The sequence below is a fragment of the Oreochromis aureus genome, linkage group 10, assembly GCF_013358895.1.
Source record: "Oreochromis aureus strain Israel breed Guangdong linkage group 10, ZZ_aureus, whole genome shotgun sequence".
In the NCBI taxonomy this organism is placed as follows: domain Eukaryota; kingdom Metazoa; phylum Chordata; class Actinopteri; order Cichliformes; family Cichlidae; genus Oreochromis; species Oreochromis aureus.
The window spans coordinates 15,264,140-15,284,956 of NC_052951.1; the positions used below are offsets into that span (position 1 = coordinate 15,264,140).

The following is a 20,817-nucleotide window of genomic DNA, read 5'->3' on the forward strand; positions in this document are numbered from 1 at the left end:
GGTTTGCCAGGAGAACAGTACTTTTTTGACTGCATTGTGCCAAGTGTGAATTTTGGTGGAGAAAGGATTATAGTGTCGGGTTGTTTTTCAAGAGTTGGGCTCTGCCCTTCGTTTCCAGAGAGAGGAATTCTGAATGCTTAATCATACCAAGACATATTGGACAATTTAAATGCTCCCAAATTTGTGGGAACAGTTTGGAGATGGCTTGTTCCTGTTCCAACACGACTGCGCACCAGTGCACAAAGCAAGATCCATACAGGGAGTGCAGAATTATTAGGCAAGTTGTATTTTTGAGGAATAATTTTATTATTGAACAACAACCATGTTCTCAATGAACCCAAAAAACTCATTAATATCAAAGCTGAATGTTTTTGGAAGTAGTTTTTAGTTTGTTTTTAGTTTTAGCTATTTTAGGGGGATATCTGTGTGCAGGTGACTATTACTGTGCATAATTATTAGGCAACTTAACAAAAAACAAATATATACCCATTTCAATTATTTATTTTTACCAGTGAAACCAATATAACATCTCCACATTCACAAATATACATTTCTGACATTCAAAACAAAACAAAAACAAATCAGCGACCAATATAGCCACCTTTCTTTGCAAGGACACTCAAAAGCCTGCCATCCATGGATTCTGTCAGTGTTTTGATCTGTTCACCATCAACATTGCGTGCAGCAGCAACCACAGCCTCCCAGACACTGTTCAGAGAGGTGTACCGTTTTCCCTCCTTGTAAATCTCACATTTGATGATGGACCACAGGTTCTCAATGGGGTTCAGATCAGGTGAACAAGGAGGCCATGTCATTAGTTTTTCTTCTTTTATACCCTTTCTTGCCAGCCACGCTGTGGAGTACTTGGACGTGTGTGATGGAGCATTGTCCTGCATGAAAATCATGTTTTTCTTGAAGGATGCAGACTTCTTCCTGTACCACTGCTTGAAGAAGGTGTCTTCCAGAAACTGGCAGTAGGACTGGGAGTTGAGCTTGATTCCATCCTCAACCCGAAAAGGCCCCACAAGCTCATCTTTGATGATACCAGCCCAAACCAGTACTCCACCTCCACCTTTCTGGCGTCTGAGTCGGACTGGAGCTCTCTGCCCTTTACCAGTCCAGCCACGGGCCCATCCATCTGGCCCATCAAGACTCATTCTCATTTCATCAGTCCATAAAACCTTAGAAAAATCAGTCTTGAGATATTTCTTGGCCCAGTCTTGACGTTTCAACTTGTGTGTCTTGTTCAGTGGTGGTCGTCTTTCAGCCTTTCTTACCTTGGCCATGTCTCTGAGTATTGCACACCTTGTGCTTTTGGGCACTCCAGTGATGTTGCAGCTCTGAAATATGGCCAAACTGGTGGCAAGTGGCATCTTGGCAGCTGCACGCTTGACTTTTCTCAGTTCATGGGCAGTTATTTTGCGCCTTGGTTTTTCCACACGCTTCTTGTGACCCTGTTGACTATTTTGAATGAAACGCTTGATTGTTCGATGATCACGCTTCAGAAGCTTTGCAATTTTAAGACTGCTGCATCCCTCTGCAAGATATCTCACTATTTTTGACTTTTCTGAGCCTGTCAAGTCCTTCTTTTGACCCATTTTGCCAAAGGAAAGGAAGTTGCCTAATAATTATGCACACCTGATATAGGGTGTTGATGTCATTAGACCACACCCCTTCTCATTTCAGAGATGCACATCACCTAATATGCTTAATTGGTAGTAGGCTTTCGAGCCTATACAGCTTGGAGTAAGACAACATGCATGAAGAGGATGATGTGGACAAAATACTCATTTGCCTAATAATTCTGCACTCCCTGTAAAGATGTGGAGGAGCGAATTTGGTGTGGAGGAACTTGACTGAGCTGCACAGAGTGATGAATTGGAGCGCAGACTTTGAGCCAACATTATTGTCTGATCTCATAAATGTGCTTATAGAAGAATGGTCAGTAAACACTCCTAAACCTTGTGGAAAACCTTCCCAGAACAGTTAAAGTTGTTATATCTGCAAAGGTTGGGCCGACATCATATTAACTCCTATGGATTAAGAATGGATTAAGATGTCACTCAAGTTCATATGCGTGTGAAGGCAGTTTAACGAATACTTCTGGCAATATAGTGTATGTTACTATAGTATGTTACTATACTATAGTATCCATGCAGGTAAGACTGAAACAAAGCTCACAAGCCAATCAATAACCGCTACACAATTGTTTCTGGACCTAACATACCCATTCAACCTCTTAGCATGCAGAGACCGCCTTCATCCACAAGCAGCACCAATGAAGTATTCAAAAGATTGGCAGTATCGAATAGAGCTTATCTGATATGCACTCTACACAAAATAAGAATAGAAAATTGTGTAATCATGGGGACAAATCGCACAGGCAATCAGGTTAATTAGTGACAGGACTGGGTATGAAAAGAGAATCCCAGAGAAAAAGACTAGAAATAACACAGTGAAAAAAAATCATTGTCACTGAGTACGGTCTGTTTGCAAATAAAAGAAAATAGAATAGTATCAATATCTAGGAGGGTATCGGGGTGAATGAATGCTCATAACTGCAGTACTGTGCAAAAGTCCTGAGCCACTCATTTCATTAAATTTTGCCAGGAAACAGGTGAAGAGATTTACTGAAATATCCAAACACACATTGAAAGACAGTATATAAAAAACAGAGTTTGTACAAGTCAATTTGGTAATATTTGGTATGACTACCTGTATTCTTCAAGATAGCCTGAACTCTCCTGGCAAAACTTTCTTGTAATTTCTTTAAGTAGTATTCAGGAATACTCCTCCAGGTTTCTTGAAGGACATACAAAGTTCTTCTTTGGATGTTGGCTGCCTTTTATTTCACCACACTGCTTCAATAACGTTGAGTTTCAGGCTCTGGGGAGGCCAATCCATGACTGTTCCAGTGTGTATTTCTCTATCTGGGTATGCTTTCACTGCATTGTCACTGTATTTGGGATCACTGTCATACTGAAAAATTAAGCTGCTGCCAATCAGATGCTTTCCAGATTCCTGTATCCTGACTTCTGTTCATACTGGCAAGCATTTGAAATTTCAAATTTGGATTTATCACTCCATCAAACCTGTTTCTCCTGATTTTCAGTCAAGTTCTTATGAAATTTGGCATACCCGAGGACATGACTTTCAGGTGCTGTTCATCTGCTGTGATAGTTTTTCTATATTGGCCACTACTTATTTTGTCCTCCACTTGTTCACATTACTCAAATATTTTAAGTACAACAAACCGTGCTGTGTGTTTTTACCTCTTTGAGAATCACCTTGCTAGTGCACATAAAATACTTACTGTTATCTTTGTGTTATCGTTGGCATTTGTCTTTCGTTGTTCGAACATATGAGAACAAATTATGTGTTTTTGTGACAGGCTGCTAATAACAAAGTGCCAATTTAAATGTTTCTCTTTGCTAAGTTGTCCAATGTACATCAGTTTGTCCCTTGATATAGATGCCTTTCTTGTTCATTTTTGTGCTTGAATGATTCAAAGAGTGTTAAGTGCCTTAAGAAAAACAATCAAAACCTCTGAAAATGGTGAACACAAGGACTGGAATGAAAATGAATGGAAAAGCAGACAATATCCAAAGAAAAACAGTAAAAGACTTTCATAAAGCCTGGGAAACGATTTATATTTAAAGACCACTTTAAAAAATTAGAAGAATGTCTGGCTCCTTGAAAACAAAATATAAAGAAATGAGAGTTGCTTCAAGACTTTTGCACAACACTGTGCTGTATATTCAGGTTTTGGAACAGCACTTGTTGCCCCGCAGATGATGTCTTTTTTTAAGAAAGCCTTGCTTGTGTCTGTGAGACAGTGCCAGACAACATTATGCAGGTATTCGAAAGAAGACCACTATAGCAAACTAGTGCAGGTGATAAATGGCCCTGCCTGCAGTCCAAAGCTGTCTCCCCTTGAAACATTTTGTACATTATGAAATGGAAAATACAACAAAGGAGTCCCCGAATTGCTGTGGAGATGAAATTCCAAGCAACAACACAAAATCATTTTGCTTTCAAAGCTACAGCTGCTGGCTTCCTCAGTTATCAAAACCTCACTGAGTGTAGTTTAAAAGTACATGTATAGCCACATAATGGGATACATGCCCCCATCCCAACTATTTTAAAGCGTGCGAACGGGCATCGAGTATAAAATGAGAATGTATTTCTTAACCCTAGAACACTATCGCTATAAATAGTAACATGATCACTAGTGCCGGGTGATTTTTACCCGATATAATATAACCATCCATCCATCCATCCATCCATCCATCCATCCTCATCCGCTTTATCCGAGATCGGGTCGCGGGGGCAGCAGCCTAAGCAGAGAAGCCCAGACCTCCCTCTCCCAGCCACCTCCTCCAGCTCATCCGGGGAACACCAAGGCGTTCCCAGGCCAGCCGAGAGATATAATCTCTCCAGCGCGTCCTGGGTCTGCCCTGGGCCTCCTCCCGGTGGGACATGCCGGAACACCTCACCCAGGAGGCGCCCAGGGGGCATCCTTATCAGATGCCCGAACCACCTCAACTGGCTCCTTTCGATGTGGAGGAGCAGCGGCTCTACTCTGAGCCCCTCCCGGATGGCCGAACCTCTCACCCTATCTCTAAGGGAGAGGCCAGCCACCCTTCGGAGGAAGCTCATTTCTGCCGCTTGTATCCGCGATCTCGTTCTTTCGGTCACTACCCACAGCTCGTGGCCATAGGTGAGGGTCGGGACGTAGATCGACCGGTAAATTGAGAGCTTCGCTTTTACACTCAGCTCCCTCTTCACCACGACGGACCGGTGCAGCGTCCGCATCACTGCAGCCGCAGCACCAATCCGTCTGTCGATCTCCGGCTCCCTTCTCCCATCACTCGCGAACAAGACCCCGAGATACTTAAACTCCTCCACTTGGGGCAGAAACTCATCCCCGACCCGGAGTGGGCACTCCACCCTTTTCCGGCTGAGAACCATGGCCTCAGATTTGGAGGTGCTGATCCTCATTCCCGCTGCTTCACACTCGGCTGCGAACCGTTCCATATAACCAATGAAAAGTAATCAAATATATCAAAATATGACAACACATGACAAATTAGAGTGGTCTTCTTTTACTTTCAACTGTGCCATGTCTAACAAAATGAAAAATAATCCTCCTAAAACAAAATAATGACTCTGGAAAGCTGGTCTTTGGTCCACCCATTCCTGGGACATTTGAGACTTCCATGGTGAAGGCACATGCTCCTCGACACGTTTACAGCTGGAGGAGGGAGAAATCATGTAAATGTATTTTCTCGGGTATAAATCACCCGGCGATAGTGTTCTAGGGTTAAAAAACAAAAAACAAGCAAGACAATGTGTTCGTTTCAACATTTAATACTATTTCTATTTAAATTTGGACATTTAAACTCTGTCCTGGCTTTATATTGCTGCATTAATTGGAGTCATAATTTAACTGAGATTCAAGAATATTATTGTGCTTTGTGGTTACAACACCTAAGAAGTTAATATGAGACTCCCAAAGAGACTAAGTTGCAGTCTAAAGATATTGACAGCAAATCTTTAGACAGTCACTTTTCACTTGTTAATGATGCCGCAGCGTGTTACTGATTGCAGTCTCTGGAGGTGAGCAGACCAAGATTATGGTCTCTGTGAGGAGCCTGTGGCAATATCTACACTGATGAGCAAGACTGAAGCTCGGATGACGATGTAACCTTGTATGAATCAAACCTGATTTACATGTTGAATAATGATAAATTAATATGCAAGTTTTTTTTAACCGTACTGTTGCAAACATCAAGCTGTAGCAAGTGCAGGGCCTTGTATCGTGCTTTAACCTGTGTGACCGTCCATTAGCTGCTTGACATCAACGTTTAGCATTAGCACAAGTAAAATAAAAGTAGTGTAGTCGGGAAATACACTTGATGAGAAAAGGATTTACATCTGTGTAGCAAAAATAAAGCTAGAGCAACCAAAACCTGTTCCCCTGTTTTGTATTCACTTAACATGTTATGAGCGTAATTTGGGAACTTCTCATGCCAGTTGAGTTCAGATTAAAATCAAATAAAAATCAGATTTCTTATTTACTTGTTTTCAGACTTGCTCCAAAAAAAAGAATTAATTGAAATCTGGCCCAAACACAATAGCAGGTCTTTGCTTTAGGACAGACTGTACAAGGAGGAGCCAGGCTCTGGTTTGGTCACTGGCCACAACTGGGTAGATAGTGAGCTTTAGAGGTATTTAAATGCAGATTTTGTTATCTTTGGGCAGTGAATCCTCTTACTAGCCTTTGCGCTAACTGATTCCAGGCTAACCTTACATATTACAGACAGACAGTCAATTTATTTAATTAATAGCTGTGTACAAACACCACATATACATGCCAAAATCCCACATGGTTGACTGTTCATTGTTAAGCAGGTTGAATCCTTTATTTATGAGCAGGCTTCAGCTGTGAGCTGGTTATCTGCTCGGGCAGAGGGAACAGGTGGTTGATTTGCTCAGGGTGACATGTCTTTATCCAGCCAGCATGTTACAGTGAGCACATACAGGCCTTTCATTATCATCAAATTTGGCAACACAGATCAAAGGAACGCAAGATAAACCAAGCAAGAGAGTAGCATTTCTGTCTTTTGATGATGAAAGCACCCTTCCACAGATGTGCTGTAGCCTAAATATAACCTTTAATCATGTTAGTTCTAATTGCGGCATCCATTCAGGCTATGAATTGTAGGATGGGAAATTTTATTTATTTCAGAGTCTCGATTGGCGCGCAGCTTACACAGCATGTTCCTATAAAAAAGAAAGTCTTGTCTATACAGTAACTATTTTCACTTTGGCTTTTCATTCAGTTAAGCCCTATTTTTTACTATATTTTTCCGACTATGGATTAAATTAGATCTAGAAAGAGCTAGAAAACTGACCTCAAATACTACTACTAAAATGGCAAGCAGATAATATTCTGTGACTTTAAAGACATTTGGATTGTGCAGTAATGTCAGGGAATGAAGCTATAATTCAGCCCCAAGAAGAGTGTTTGACTTTTAGAAAGCTCAGTAATTACTGCTTATTCTAATGTTGCTATTTGCCATCTGATGCACTAAGTGCAGAAAACAAAATGGCCTAAAATTTTGTAAAAGTTGGACTGAATATTTTAAATGATGAATTAGTTGAGATGGGGCAATTCACAGTCTTCACAGTCATCCTAATTACTTCATATTGTGGGTGCAGACAGAACATCCTGTGATAAATATTAAGCTGGTTTATAAGATGTGCTTTACTATGATACATGTCACATATACTCCCAAAGGCAGACTTGTTTGTTTGTTTTGTGCTGCACACATTATTCAATCACTTTTCAAGGAGTCTGATGAGAACTTCGCTGATGATAACTCCAGCAGCAAGGATGACGAACATTAGCAGCACAGTGGCACCACGCCGTAACACCAGCTGCCTGGTGGATAAGGCCACGGCGCCCAAGGGCTTCTGATCTGAACTGAGTGGCTCTGGCCTTTCTTCTACTGGAGTCAGAGAACTGGATCGGCTGGTCCTCATGCATTTTTCCCTTGGGTCCAGGGCACTGAGGGAAGCTTTAAAATCATGGTAATCTTATTTCCCAGAAAAATGACCAAAAGCTACTGAAGGAAATTATTTGCTTACCATTAGTATTCCTCTCTGTAATATGGACTCCTGTTCTTACAAGTGCCTATTCAGAGATATTAAAAAACAAGAAAAAAATAACTAAAAGTATTTTAAAAAGAACACAGATCCCAGATTTTACACAGATCATGTTAACATTACATTAACTAAATTTCTTACACTCACATGAAAGAGAAAATGCCCAAAATGCATAAGCTACATCCCTGACTACACAGGCCTCAGTTAGTTAGAAAAAACACTGAACAAACATGGCTTCTTTGGAAAGGTTCTCAGAAGAAACTCTGAGAACCTTTAGCAGCACAGCTTAGGTTTGTAAAGCTGTATCTGAACAAAGCACAAAAACTTCTCTCCTTTGGAGAAAAATGGTTTCATCTCATCTTGAAAGCAGAGGAACATCATATTAGAAAGGCCCTGGGTGAATGTGGTTAGCTGGACATGTTGTGAAAGCTCGGAAGTCCCCTAAAGAATGCTCCACACATTCCAGGAGAGAAGAAGGACAACCGCTGCCTTTGGTCATCCTTTATGTGTCAGTCTATTTCACAATCGTATAATGATGTTTTTCTTGTCATTCCCCAATTCTCTGTGAATGGCCATTAAGCAATGGTCTTGACAATTTGCATATTAATGATTACGAAACTTTCACTCATTACACAATCGTGTAATGAGTGAAAGTTGGAGAAACCTGCAGCCACTTGAGGCTGAAGGAGTGACTTGGATGACTGACAAAATGGCTTCTCCCACTTAAAACACTACATCCAGATGAAAAGGATCAACTTTCTGGGACCTCATACCAACTGTCATGCACAGCGGTGAAGGGGTAATTGAAGAGGCTTCTTTTGTAGCTAAAGGATCTGGGCACCTTGCAGTCATTGAGGGAACTATGAACTCTGTATACCAAAGTATTCTGGAGTCAACTGTAAGGCCATCAATGATACCAAGCACAGCAGCAGATCTACAACAGAAAGGGTAAAAAAACAACAAAAAACAAAATCCGAATCAAGGTGTTGGAGTGACCCAGTCAAAGTCCAGACCTCAGACTGATTGAAAATGAAATTTGGTGGGACCCTAAGAGAACTGTGCATAAATAAATACCAGCAAGTCTCAACAAACTGGAGCGCTGTCGTAAAGAAATTCCTCCACAACAACGTGAGAGACTGAAACTCCTTCTGATAAAGTCAGATAGAAAAATATTACTTCTTGTTCTTGCTACTAAAAGTGGCTCTGGAAGCTTTTTTCACGGGATTTAACATGTTCTTTTTTACATGACTGTATCTTCCTCTGTGACACAGGACTTACTCACCTCCTCAGTGGCTTTCGTCCAGTTTAGTTTACACAGGAAAACTATAAAAAACATGGACTGTAAAGAAGCACTAATTAAAAACCCAGTCCAAAGCCCTGCAGCAGAGATGGAAAGTCATCAGTTAGTTGTTAGTGTAAATATAATTTAACTATCTTTTGTATATGCTACATACATATATTGTTGATATTAACCTAAAATTCCCATTTTCACGGGGAACATTAAAGATACTCCAATCGGGAACCCAATGAGGTAGTATCCCACCAAGCTGCACAGCGCACCAATCTTCTGCTTCCCTGCCCCCCTGACAATGCTTCCTGTCACACTCTGTGGAGGTAAAAAAGCAAATAAAATTTTATGTCGACACATCAGGTTGATTTTGCTCAGCAGAGGGAAAAAGCGATTTTGAACTGGGAAGGATCTCACCGAAATAGCCTCAGCAACATGGATGAAACTGTATAGCTTCATGATATTAGCCACCCTCTGTATAATGTCTCTGAAATTGAGGAGTAAGTAGGAGTAAGCCAATTTAATTAGATTCAGTTTCATTTATATAGTGCCAATTCACAACAACAGTCTCTTCAAGGTATTTCATATTGTAACGTAAAGCAGCGGTCCCCAACCCCCGGGCCTCGGACCGGTACCGGTCCGTGAGTCGTTTGGTACCGGGCCGCGAGAGTTGAGGCTCAGGAGTGAAACGTATGGTTTTCAGGGTTTTTATCGGTTTTCAACGTTATTTTGTTATCGTTTGTATCGTTAACTCGGTTTTCCTGGGTCTTTTCACGTGTGTTATGAATAAATCTTCTTTTTTTCGGTACCGGCACTAGTTTTATTTTGTTGTATTCATCCGCGACACCTCATTGCCGGTCCGTGAAAATATTGTCGGGCATAAACCGGTCCGTGGCGCAAAAAAGGTTGGGGACCGCTGACGTAAAGATCCCACAACAGTAGAAAAAAACCTCAAACCCCAATCACATGACCCATTATGAGCAAGCAAGTGGCTGAAGCTGCGAAGGGAACAAACTCCCATTTAACAGGAAGAAACCTCCAGCAGAACCATCTGCTGTGACCGGTTGAGGGTGAAGAGAATGAGAAGACAGCAGAGAGAATCAGACACACATCTAAAAAAAAGCCAGAGTTCCATAATTATTACTGACTGAATGCAGAGTGGTATATTAGCACAAAGAGCATGAAAAGAGGTGACGAAAACATGGTCAGTGCATCAAGGGAACCCCCCAGTAGCCTAGTTTTATTGCAGTGTAATTAATGGATAGTTCAGGGTCATCTGATCCAGGCCTAACTATATGCTTTATCAAAAGCCCAAACTTAAAAGTGCAGAGGGTATCTGTCTCCTGAATCCAAACTGGGAGCTGGTTCCACAGAACAGGACTCTGAAAGCAGAAGGCTCTGCCTCCCATTTTACTTTAAATACTCAGCCACAAGTAAACAATATAGAGAAGCTAATAGATGAGAAATATTGTCCCCTTTCTAGTACCAGTTAGTATTCTTGTTGCAACATTCTTTATCAACTGAAGGTTATTCGGGGAGCTTTTAAAGCAGGGGCGTCAAACTCCAGGCCTCGAGGGCCAATGCGGTGTCCTGCAGGTTTTAGATGTGTCCTTGATCCAGCACAGCTGATTTAAATGGTTAAATGGCCTCTTCAACATGTCTTGAAGTTCTCCAGAGGTCTGGAAATGAACTAACTAAAACCTACAGGACACTGGCCCTTGAGGCCTGGAGTTTGATACCCCTGTTTTAAAGCAACCAGATAATAATGAATAACAATAGTCCAGCCTAGAGGTAATACATTCATGAACTAGCTTTTCAGTATCATTGAGATAGGCCAAAGAAATGCCTTCTAAAATAAATATCAGGTATGAAATGAGAGGTCACCCAGGCCTTTATGTCTTTAAGCTGGATGTCAGCTGCATAGCAATGAAAATGTTATTCAGTGTCAAATAACATAATTCAAATAATATTATATAAGGGAAACATGTATAATGTAAAGTATTGGTTACCACTAGAGACCCCTGTGGAACTCCATGACTTACGTTTGTGTATTAAGAAGCACAGATGGATTAGTACCGAAGTTAATACACGATGAATTACTCATGACTGACGTATACTCATAGTTTCTGCACCAAGAATAAACACACAAGTTTATTCACCTCTCTGTATTACTCACCTCTCTGTGGTAAATATGTAACCAATCACATCCTTGGCTATACCAAGAAAGGCTCCAAGGAAACATGAGACAATCACTGGAATGGATATAAGAAAGGTGTTTTTAAAAATGCGAGCAATAAAGTATATGAGATTGACAAGAGTGGGGACAAACATTACTTTTTACTCTTTGAATACAGCATGGCTCTATTTGAATTTTTTTAGGCCTTTGCAGGGGAGCCACCAAGGAGGGTCTAAGGGGGCCACTGGCTACCCTCCAAAATTTGCTAACCCCCTCAGTGCCCCCCCGGCAAGACTGTCCCATGTTGGTATTAATTTTAATAAATGTGAGCACAAGAGAGAGGAATACACTCTACAATGAATTGAATAGATCATTATGGATTTTAAAATCTTATATGTACCCATTTTCAGGAAATTAACTAGGCATATAATACTTTTCTTTCTCTCATTTTTGACATATTTTTCATTTGTCAGCAGCATAATAAAACTGGAAATTCTGTTCTTGGTGTGACATCCCAATAATTTTAGTGCCCCCCATAAGGCCACCCCTATGAAAAAATTCTGGTGGCGCTGCTGGGTCACAGTAATATAATTTCATACATGCACAGAGAAGGGAGACCTTGCTGGACAGCTTGGCTTGGTCTGTGTTCCCACCACCAAGAGCCTTTCCAACCCTTACACTGGCAGCAGCAGAAAAGCCCGCAGGAAACTGTGGAAGAGCAAATGTTAGCAATTACTTCACAGTGTAACAGAGTAACATTTTGCTCATGAAAATCATTTAGTTACTTTAGAATTTATCCATAACTTTATTTAATGTGTGTAAAATAAACTCAATATACAGGCTCGCCAATGTGGCGAAAGATCAAACATTTTTTTCACAATTATTCACCACGTGAATAAACATGAAGCAATAATTTTAAGTAAAATGGAACTGAAATATATAAAAATATTTAAATACTTAATCATTAAGCAAAAAAAAAGCTTAAACTGAATTTATACTAATCAAGTACATTTCATTTGACACTGCAATAATGTAACAAAACTATGTGGAGAATTTACACATAATCAAATAAATTATATCAGCATTTTGAGCATAAATATATTGTGAATGTGTGTGGATTAGTGACACAGTGTTACAGTTATTATCAATAAGCTACTCGGTTATCAGCCCTCTTGCACATACCTTTAAAAAAATGTTTAAATAACTATATCAAAAAACGAGTTACCATGAAAACCACAACAGCCACTTCATAAACTACAGACTGAGCCGCCAACTCTGTTTCACTGATGACACCAGCCAGGAACCCTGCAATCTCATACAACCACCACTCCAGACATTGCATCAGCATGCTGGGGAGGGCCAAGTGGAAGAAGGAACCCCATTCTTGCAGGCAGTCTCCAGACCAGCCTGAAAGATAACAGGAGGTATGAAACGTTTAGCTAAATGCTCACATTTGGCTTCTTTACACTGTGCTGCCATTTAAATTAGACTTCTTTCAGTATCTACTATGCTATGAAGCATCAATGCTTAAACAGTGCCATCAGTATGCTAACACACACAATAACAGTTTGACATGAAAGTTATAGCTTCCTAGTAGTGTGTTAGCATGCTAGCATTCCTTAATTTTTAGGAACTTTATGTGTCACGGTTGCTTTGAAGGACAAAAATATGCCTAAATTATTTAAAATTGTAATTCTTCTACCTTAGTTATGTTGCTCTTTAGCTAGCTTAAGCACGTTAGCTAAACACTGAAACCCAAATGTAAAAAAATTTGACTTTTACATCTATAGACAAGTTTTCAAGTCAGCACATATTAAGGAATAAAAACTAAATAAAGTAGTGATTTAAAAAATAAACAGCTTGTAGATGTTTACAGACAGCAAAGCTGATGTAATTTAATGTAACGATCATGCCACAAATTAATTACAAATCTGTAATTAAGGTGTAAATGTGCTTTTTTAAAAAAGAGGTTTTTCAACAGTATTTGCTTTTAGTATTTTTCGTTTTAGTATTTTTCGTGTACACTCTGAGGATAATTTAAAAATATAATAGCATCACAAACTAAATCCTCCATTATGATCGTAATGTGGAGTCCAGTCAGTTTATATAGCAACACCCTTGAAGAGTTTACGCACAACTAATTACTATAATTGTAATGAAGAGCCAAGTATTAGTTGCAAGAGAGTGGCTTTTCCCTTTCTCTGATATCCTGTCACTTAATTTGAAAATTTGGAGAAAAAGTATATCTAGTAAACTTGCCATCCCATGTAGGTATGTGCAGCTCTTTGACGTAGATGTATAAAAACAGAAACACAGCCAGGGAGTACTGTGAGATGGCATTGGCAGCTGCGGATCCCCTTGAATGTTAAGCAATAGAAAAGTAGAAAAGGAAAGTTGCACATACAAAGACGTTCCCAGATTAAGCATTCAGCTGACTATCAGTAATCAACATTATATTGCTTTCCAAAGCTGATTAGTGTAAAATATTAACTAAGGGGCACAAGGAGTGATGGTGTGTACTTACGCAATCCCCAGATCCAGAACACTGAGGAGGATGTAATTGATAACAGCATTTAAAACATTTCCCATGGCTCCGGATATCACCTGGGGCCACATGATGCCCTGTGAGCCAAAGCAAACTGTATGAAAAACACAGGGTTTCGGTGCACCTGCTGTTACTTTTGCTACTTTTTCTCAAAGAAATTTCTCTCTAGCAACACACAAAACAATGTCATTGCATACTCCAAGACATCTCATTAATATTTTGTTTCAGGCCAGTGTTTTGCAGTCATCAAATGCACCTGATTCTGAAGATAACTCCCCTGCAGATGGTACATGAAGGCAGCCTGCCGAACCCAACGTGTTGAATGGGGGTTAATTAGACTGATAATGCAACACATTATGGAAGGAGATACAAAAGGCATTTGGGAAAAGCGTGGCGGCAGCTGAACTCACTGGCAGAGCCGGCATAAAGATCTTCACATACAGCTGCGACAGTCTTTATGGCAGAGAGAAAAGGGGAGATTGTAAGTAAGTGCAGAACCCATACTGAATAACTTTGTGAGTAATAAGTGTATATGTGCCATTGATGTCAGTTTGTGCCACAGAATGGCACTGATTTGTGTAAGAAGGTCACCTTGCAACCTCCGTGCTCTGCCTGACAGCAAGCAAAATGGACTGAGTGTTAATAAGGAGAGCCCAGCAGGGGAAACAGGCTAAGAGGAGGATCAAAACTCCTCTTTGGAGTATCACTCCTACACGCTTCAGGTTACCACTTCCATAAGTCTGAAAACAAAATGTGAAAAAGGAAAATCTCATAGTATTTGCTGAGGTGCAAGAAAAAGGTAACCACAAGCCTGAAAAAGCAGACTGTGTTTAAGACTGACCCAATTAGATGAATAAAGTGAATTGTACCTGCGATATGAGAGTATCAAATGCTGATATCAAACCACAGCCAATGGAAATACCTGTGACATTTATGACCTGCATTGAAATCAAACTTTAGTAAATGACAGAAGAACCACAGGCTCACAAATGAAAAGCTGAATGCACGAGTATAATACTTATTTAAAGGCAAAAAAGGCTATTGAAGCGATTTTCTACATTTCACAATAGCAAGAAAACGTAACGAGATAGCCTACTGCTATTGCTAACGCCACCCCTGCCAGCTCCGTCTTTCCCAGGTGACCGCAGAACACCGCACTGACGAAGCCGATCAGGAAGCTCATCAATTGTGAAATGAACTGAAAAACAAAATCAAGTGCTTTCGTTTTTATAACAATAAAAAGATAAATGAACATCGCCGAACATGAATGAAATGTTACACTTAATATTCATCACATAAAGTTGCTGGCTGGGTTCTTATTCATAAAAGAAACATTAATTCAAGAGGCCTTGAGATAAGAAAAAAAAGTTCTTATTTGCTCTGGCAGCTGACATGTGTCATGCTTTGATTTTGCTGCAGCTCCTTTGTATTTCTAAATGTCTTTTACTACTTCTCCTTTCTTTAGAAAGTAGTTCTTGTGATTGCTGGTGTAGGTTTTTGACAGGTTTTTGGCATCAAAAGGTTTGCACAAAGGAAACTAAATGCCCTCATCTATCAAGTTCTGGCTTTGTGCAATGAATAGCACTCAGTGAAAAGTGGATACATGTTGGGCTGCAAAACTATTTTCCTCCTCACAGTTATAATTTTCTGTTGAGGAGGCACTTGTAAATGTGCCTTATTTTCTGTGGAGACTATTGTTTGAAAAATATCTGTGATTCAACATTCGCTATCGTATTGCATTGAATTTGATGGTAGATGCATTGCAAGGTGTTTAGGGTAGTGTTTTAATTTAGATTCATTTACATTTTGTGCATGACCTGGAACTTCTAGACCATTTTTATATACCCGGCTAATACATCCAAGAAATGTCGCTGTGTTTGTTTTCTACTACAGTGCTAAAAAATTAATAAAGGAAACACTTTAGCAGACAAAATCACTTAGACTTTAGGGATATCAGTCATCAGATTAGGAAGCACAAACCAATGTGAAGGAGTTTCACCTGTTTTGATGCAAATGAAAATGTAGATGCACTACAGAGGTAACAATAAGACAGTTATGCCCAAAATTGAATCGTAACCAGAAACCATTCCTCTCTCCTTATTCCTCCTCAACGATTTGTCTCCAGTGTTGCTTTTTTTTTAAGTGTCCTTGTGGCTACTGCTAGGAGACAGTAGATGCAGCTCATTCAGGTTGCACAGGTCGTCCAGCTCCTCCAGGATGACTCATACATATGTCAAAAACAGGTTTGCTGTGTCTCCCAGCACAGTTTCTATTGTGTGAACGAGATATCAGGAAAGGCCATAGAAAGGCATCAACCCTGCAGCAAGACTGGTTTCTGCTCCTTTGTGTGAAGAGGAACAGTAGGAGCACTGCAAGGGCCCTACAATATCACCATCACAGGGCTATTCATGTGCATTTTTTCAGAGTAAACTGTCAGAAAATGAACCATGAGCATGGCACAAGGTCCTGATATCCTTTAGTGGGGCCAGCACCATGTAGATTGATTGGCATGTGTGACAGATCCACAGAACTGGCAGGTCCACCAGTGGTACCCATTTTCTTCATCGATGGGAGCAGGCTCACTCAAGAGTCAGAGAGGCCTTGGCAAACGTTATGATGCATGCATCTTGGAAGAGAACAGGGCACCAGAGGTGAACCCTCTGTGGCTGCTAATTGAACTACTTGATTGTGAATGTGTCCCACTAAAAAACATCAAGTCCTCACGACAGTCTAATGGAGGCTATTTCTGACAGTTTTATCAGAAAGATGTACATGAGTAACCTACTGGAGGTTATTTTAGGGCTTTAATAGTGCTACTGTTTCTCCTTCTTGCCCAGAGGAGCAGATACTTGTCCTGCTGGTTGCTTCTGTCCGGCTCTTCTGGCGTAACAACCCAACTCCAGATATCTTTTCCACACTCTTGAGACTGTGTTGAGACATAGCCAGCCTTCTTGTGATGCCACATTAGATGTGCTATCTGGAGGAGCTGGACTACTTGTCCAGCCTGAATGGGCTCCGGGTAGCGTGTTATGCTGTATTGAAAAAGATCCTAACAGAAAGTAAATGTAGAGAGAAATCAGTCAGCAGGGATAAGGAGACAGCACCTGCTTTTTGAGGGTTGTCTTGTTGTTGCCTCTCCAGTGCACCTGCTTTTTGAGCAGCCTATTTATCTGTCTTGTGTTCAAAGTGATCAGTGTAAGACTGCAAAAGTTTGAAATAAAAAATTTAAATAAAATAAAAAATACATTACTGTGCTGTATATTGCTGCAAGGAGCTTGGAAAGAAAAGCGTCTGGACTTCTTTAAGTTTCCTGAAGCACCAACTGCTCTTAGAACTGAAGAATCTTCTCAGATGAGGGGTGAAACGTCTTCAAGAAACTTGAAGAAGTCCAGAATGACCTGGATGAGTGACAAACCTAACAGACATATACAGCATAGCTTCTTTCTAATACCACACAATTTCCATTAGTCATCAACAATAAGAAAAGATCAGTTTAGTAAAATAAAGGTCAACATAATAACAGGAAGGTATTTTTGGTTTATTTTCCCTAATGAATTCATATTAATTCAACTTAGTTTAACTCCATATTTTATCCCAAGTCTTCTACATCCACCCTGCAGTGATTGTATCCTCCACCAGGGGGCCCACCACACAGCCTGAGAGCCACTTCTCTAAAGCATACAGATATACTATATCTTAGGTCAGTAAAAGGGTGAGATCAGTTTTAGTTAAAGTGCTAACGTGATCATACTTTTATCACCATCAGGTAATTATTTTTCCAGTGTGCCTCAGTGGTTTGATGCAATTAACCTGTTCATTACTGTTTTAATAAAACAGGTGTCACATTAAAAATAATTACTGGTCTAAAATGAATCCAAAGTTAAAGTAACAAACTTCATTCATGACACCTTGTGATCTACACTGCAAACTACTCAGGATACAATAATAATAACTAGAGAGCTGTTCCTGCATTTATTAAGATTCACATTCAAATTGGAGTACCTTAGTACCTTTAGATTTATTCATACAGAATATATTCATACAGGGTAAAATTTTGTCAGCTGAGTCTGCTAAACACAGTCTTACCACAGGACCCGCAAGTTTTAAAAGCTGAACCATTTCATGCTTGTAGTCCAAAGGCACCCAGCGCTTGATGCTTTTCAGGCAGGATCTGCAGGATGAGTCAACACTGAGAGCAGCAGGAGGAGGCAATTCGTCTGTTTTGGACTGACCAATTACCCCTCTACATGTACTTTCAGATACTAAATCTTCCATCCTGAAATGAGATTTGGCAGAAAACAGAACTCAGTCCTAAACTAAATGATGTTCGCGCAGTGCATTCCCTTCAGACAATGTGAAGGAGGCTGAAAGTGATCAATAACCAATTACCAGAGTATTAATCAATAACCGAGGCTATGCTTGCCCACGTTGCTCCTTGTCTCTGAAAGTGGACATGCACTGGCAGCAGTGATCTCACCACCTCTGACCCACCAAAAAAGCCGGGACACTGCAAGCTGCGTCAAAAATAAGGTTGATCATTAAAGAATCACTGGTCTTCATCAACAAAGCAAAATGTTTTTTCAGTCAAAGTGCAAGTGCACATTTCTATAGTTAAACACTAACAGGTCAAAACAGTGTTCACCCTGTTTCTCCCTGCCCCTTATTGTTTATTGCAGTGGTGGATTTCACAATTGTGACAACTTGCTATATAGAAGAAGAAGTTAAATCTCTAAGGTGTTACGATTTAGTCTAAAAATTAATGCAGATCAAACAAAGTGAGAGCTTTATTAAAATCTCATAAAGTCTAAAAGTATCAACAAAAAAATACAAGAAATCAAAAAACAACAAAACTGCCCCCCAAAAAGCAAAAAAACAGAAATACATAAATAACAAAACAGAAGAACTAAGAATCCAGAAAACTCACACTAGTCAAAGGAAATAACAGGGAGGATTGGACTATTTATACACATGGGATTGATAAGGGAAGTGGAAACAGGTGGGGAAAGTAGACACAGATGCAATCAAGACAGCCACAGAGGAAGAGGTAAAACTCAAAACAAGATACAAGAAACAATTAGCAACAACCATAACTGAAACATATATGAAGTAATACATTGGGTAACATAGAAAGAGGAGAAAGAGTGAGTAGTAGAAAAGGAACTCAAAATATGAACTAAAGCCTAGTAGGGAAAAAACAAGGATTCAAAACCTACACTAGAACAGTAAATCATATTAACACGAATTCAACTCTGTAAACACTAAACAATAACAAGACAACAACGGGAACTAATGCATAAAGTGAAATCAAAACCTTAGCCTCACTATAATCAAAAACTGAGAGCATAAGAACAACGAAGAAAGCCAACAAAAACACAATAATCCAAAAATGCAATAGAAACTGAATACCCGGGACCAGGACAAAGGGAGCATTTTAAACACCATCAAAGAAGAATTAAACAGTGCAGGTAAATGACACATTATCCTTGGTGTTAGATATGTATTGAGGGATTAAAAAGACACTGTCACTGGTTCCAAAGGATTAGCCTGCTCTGGATTTGGTCTCTCTTTCTTTTAGGATCCTATGCTGCCATTTCATATAAGCTTTTCTTTTTCCGTTTACTGTTTTGGCATTGATGAAGCCAAAACAACTAACGGCAAAATACTATTATATTAAGACGCTGATTTTACCATACAGCTGGTTGATAATATACAGTCACGTGAAAATGAAGGTTATCACAAGTGTGAGCAATTTTGTAAAAAAAGAAGTTTGCTGGACTCATTCAGGTGTGTTAACATGATACTACAGTCTTCCTAGGAACTGAAATTCTACCACATTCGCAAGATCACACTGTCTAATACTCAGAATAAATGCAAACATGTAAATATTTCAGGATCTACAAGCTTCAGTTAGCATGTTAAATGTTATACGTATCAGCACAAATACCTCATACCAACTGTCAAGCGCAGTGGCGGAGGGGTGATGATTTGGGCTTGTTTTGCAACCACAGGACAGTTGTTGATTAAACTTTAGTTTATATTCCAAAGAGTCAAATGTGAGGCCATATGCCTGACAGCTAAAGGCTGGCCCAAATTGGGTCATGCAAAATGACAATGACAGCATGAAATCTACACCAGAGAGGAGGCTGAAAAAGAGAATCCAGGTGATCCAGTCAAAGTCCAAACCTTTATCTGATTGAAATTTTGTGGCGGACTTTATTCCTGCCAGAGAATTTGCCCATAAACCTCAATGAAGCAACATTATAGAGTAACATTTCCTCCACAGTGATATGAAAGACTGATAAAGTCATACTGCATAGTGTCCTGTGAAAACATTTTTTTTACATAACATCTGAGAGATTAAAAACTAATCTCGCCTAGCAATATACCACATTATCTCAATATGTGTGTTTACCAATGTAGCTAAAAGTTTAAAATCAAGACTTTGCTATATTTTTGTGTCTGATGCAATCACGAGACCAATGGTCTTTGAGTGGAAGTTGCTGGACAACTGTGTAAGGTCTTTTCCTTGCATTGACAACCGTGCTGACATTTGGCAATTTGTTCATGAATCTGAACTGAATTACAGTTTTTAAACCCTCTCACTATAGGCTCAACATCTGCGAATCACCATGTTCACTATCAGCTAAGGGCAATAATTGAAAATCAGCTCACCAATAAAAACTGCACTGTAAAAACTATGTGCCTTTTAGTCAAAGGAGAGATATAAAAAGAACTGGGTCTATGTTTTTCTGAGACAGACTACATTTTGTTTCCCCCCTCACTGAGATAAATCACTGAGTCACTGCCACTGTAAAGCGTCGTGCATGCTTGTATCCTGTCAATTTTGCAGCTCATTGCGTAGTATGTTCATGTTCTTTTCTGCCCTAGTAACACCTCTCAGTGAGGCGTTCCTCTCTCCAGCTGTGGCTATGAAAACCTCCCATTGGGTGGTGCTGTTTTGCTCTTGTGAAAATTCAAATGCACAAAATTTCTGGCACCAGCACCAGACTGCTTAACTGAACTTTGAAGGGATTTCTTACCATATAATAAAAACAAAAAAAACAAAAACCCATTTGTTTCTTCTTCACCTGCTTTAAATGACTGAATACAGTTAAAGAACCCTGTAACATACTGTCG

General features: G+C 39.8%; 2 protein-coding genes across 5 annotated transcripts in view; one reads left to right on the top strand and one right to left on the bottom strand.

The window, feature by feature from the left end:
• Nucleotides 1-5,360: 5,360 nt before the first annotated feature.
• LOC116331471 (multidrug and toxin extrusion protein 1-like) lies at nucleotides 5,361-18,334 on the bottom strand. 3 transcript variants are annotated; one of them, XM_039617867.1, is made up of 17 exons: nucleotides 18,070-18,334; nucleotides 17,767-17,956; nucleotides 14,777-14,878; nucleotides 14,550-14,618; nucleotides 14,272-14,420; nucleotides 14,091-14,133; nucleotides 13,937-13,981; nucleotides 13,660-13,757; nucleotides 13,395-13,492; nucleotides 12,361-12,542; nucleotides 11,735-11,843; nucleotides 11,136-11,211; nucleotides 9,377-9,446; nucleotides 9,145-9,277; nucleotides 8,954-9,048; nucleotides 7,654-7,699; nucleotides 5,361-7,583 (listed from the first exon to the last, which is right to left on the bottom strand). In XM_039617867.1, exons 2-17 carry the CDS (start codon nucleotides 17,953-17,955, stop codon nucleotides 7,345-7,347), a joined length of 1,743 nt encoding a protein of 580 aa, XP_039473801.1. In that variant the 5' UTR covers nucleotide 17,956; nucleotides 18,070-18,334; the 3' UTR covers nucleotides 5,361-7,344. The 3 variants fall into 3 exon arrangements, with proteins under 3 accessions (XP_039473801.1, XP_031610020.2, XP_039473802.1); XM_031754160.2 differs by lacking the exon at nucleotides 18,070-18,334 and having other exon boundaries at nucleotides 17,767-18,059; XM_039617868.1 differs by lacking the exons at nucleotides 14,550-14,618; nucleotides 14,777-14,878.
• si:dkey-175g6.2 overlaps nucleotides 12,429-20,817 on the top strand; it is a 48,770-nt gene continuing 40,381 nt past the window's right edge. The window contains exons 1-2 of one of the 2 annotated variants that reach the window (XM_039617864.1): nucleotides 12,429-12,559; nucleotides 13,909-14,165. The gene's annotated coding sequence lies outside the window, so the exon portion shown is untranslated. The remainder of the gene's footprint in view (nucleotides 12,560-13,908; nucleotides 14,166-20,817) is intronic. The other variant, XM_039617865.1, reaches the window with a different exon arrangement.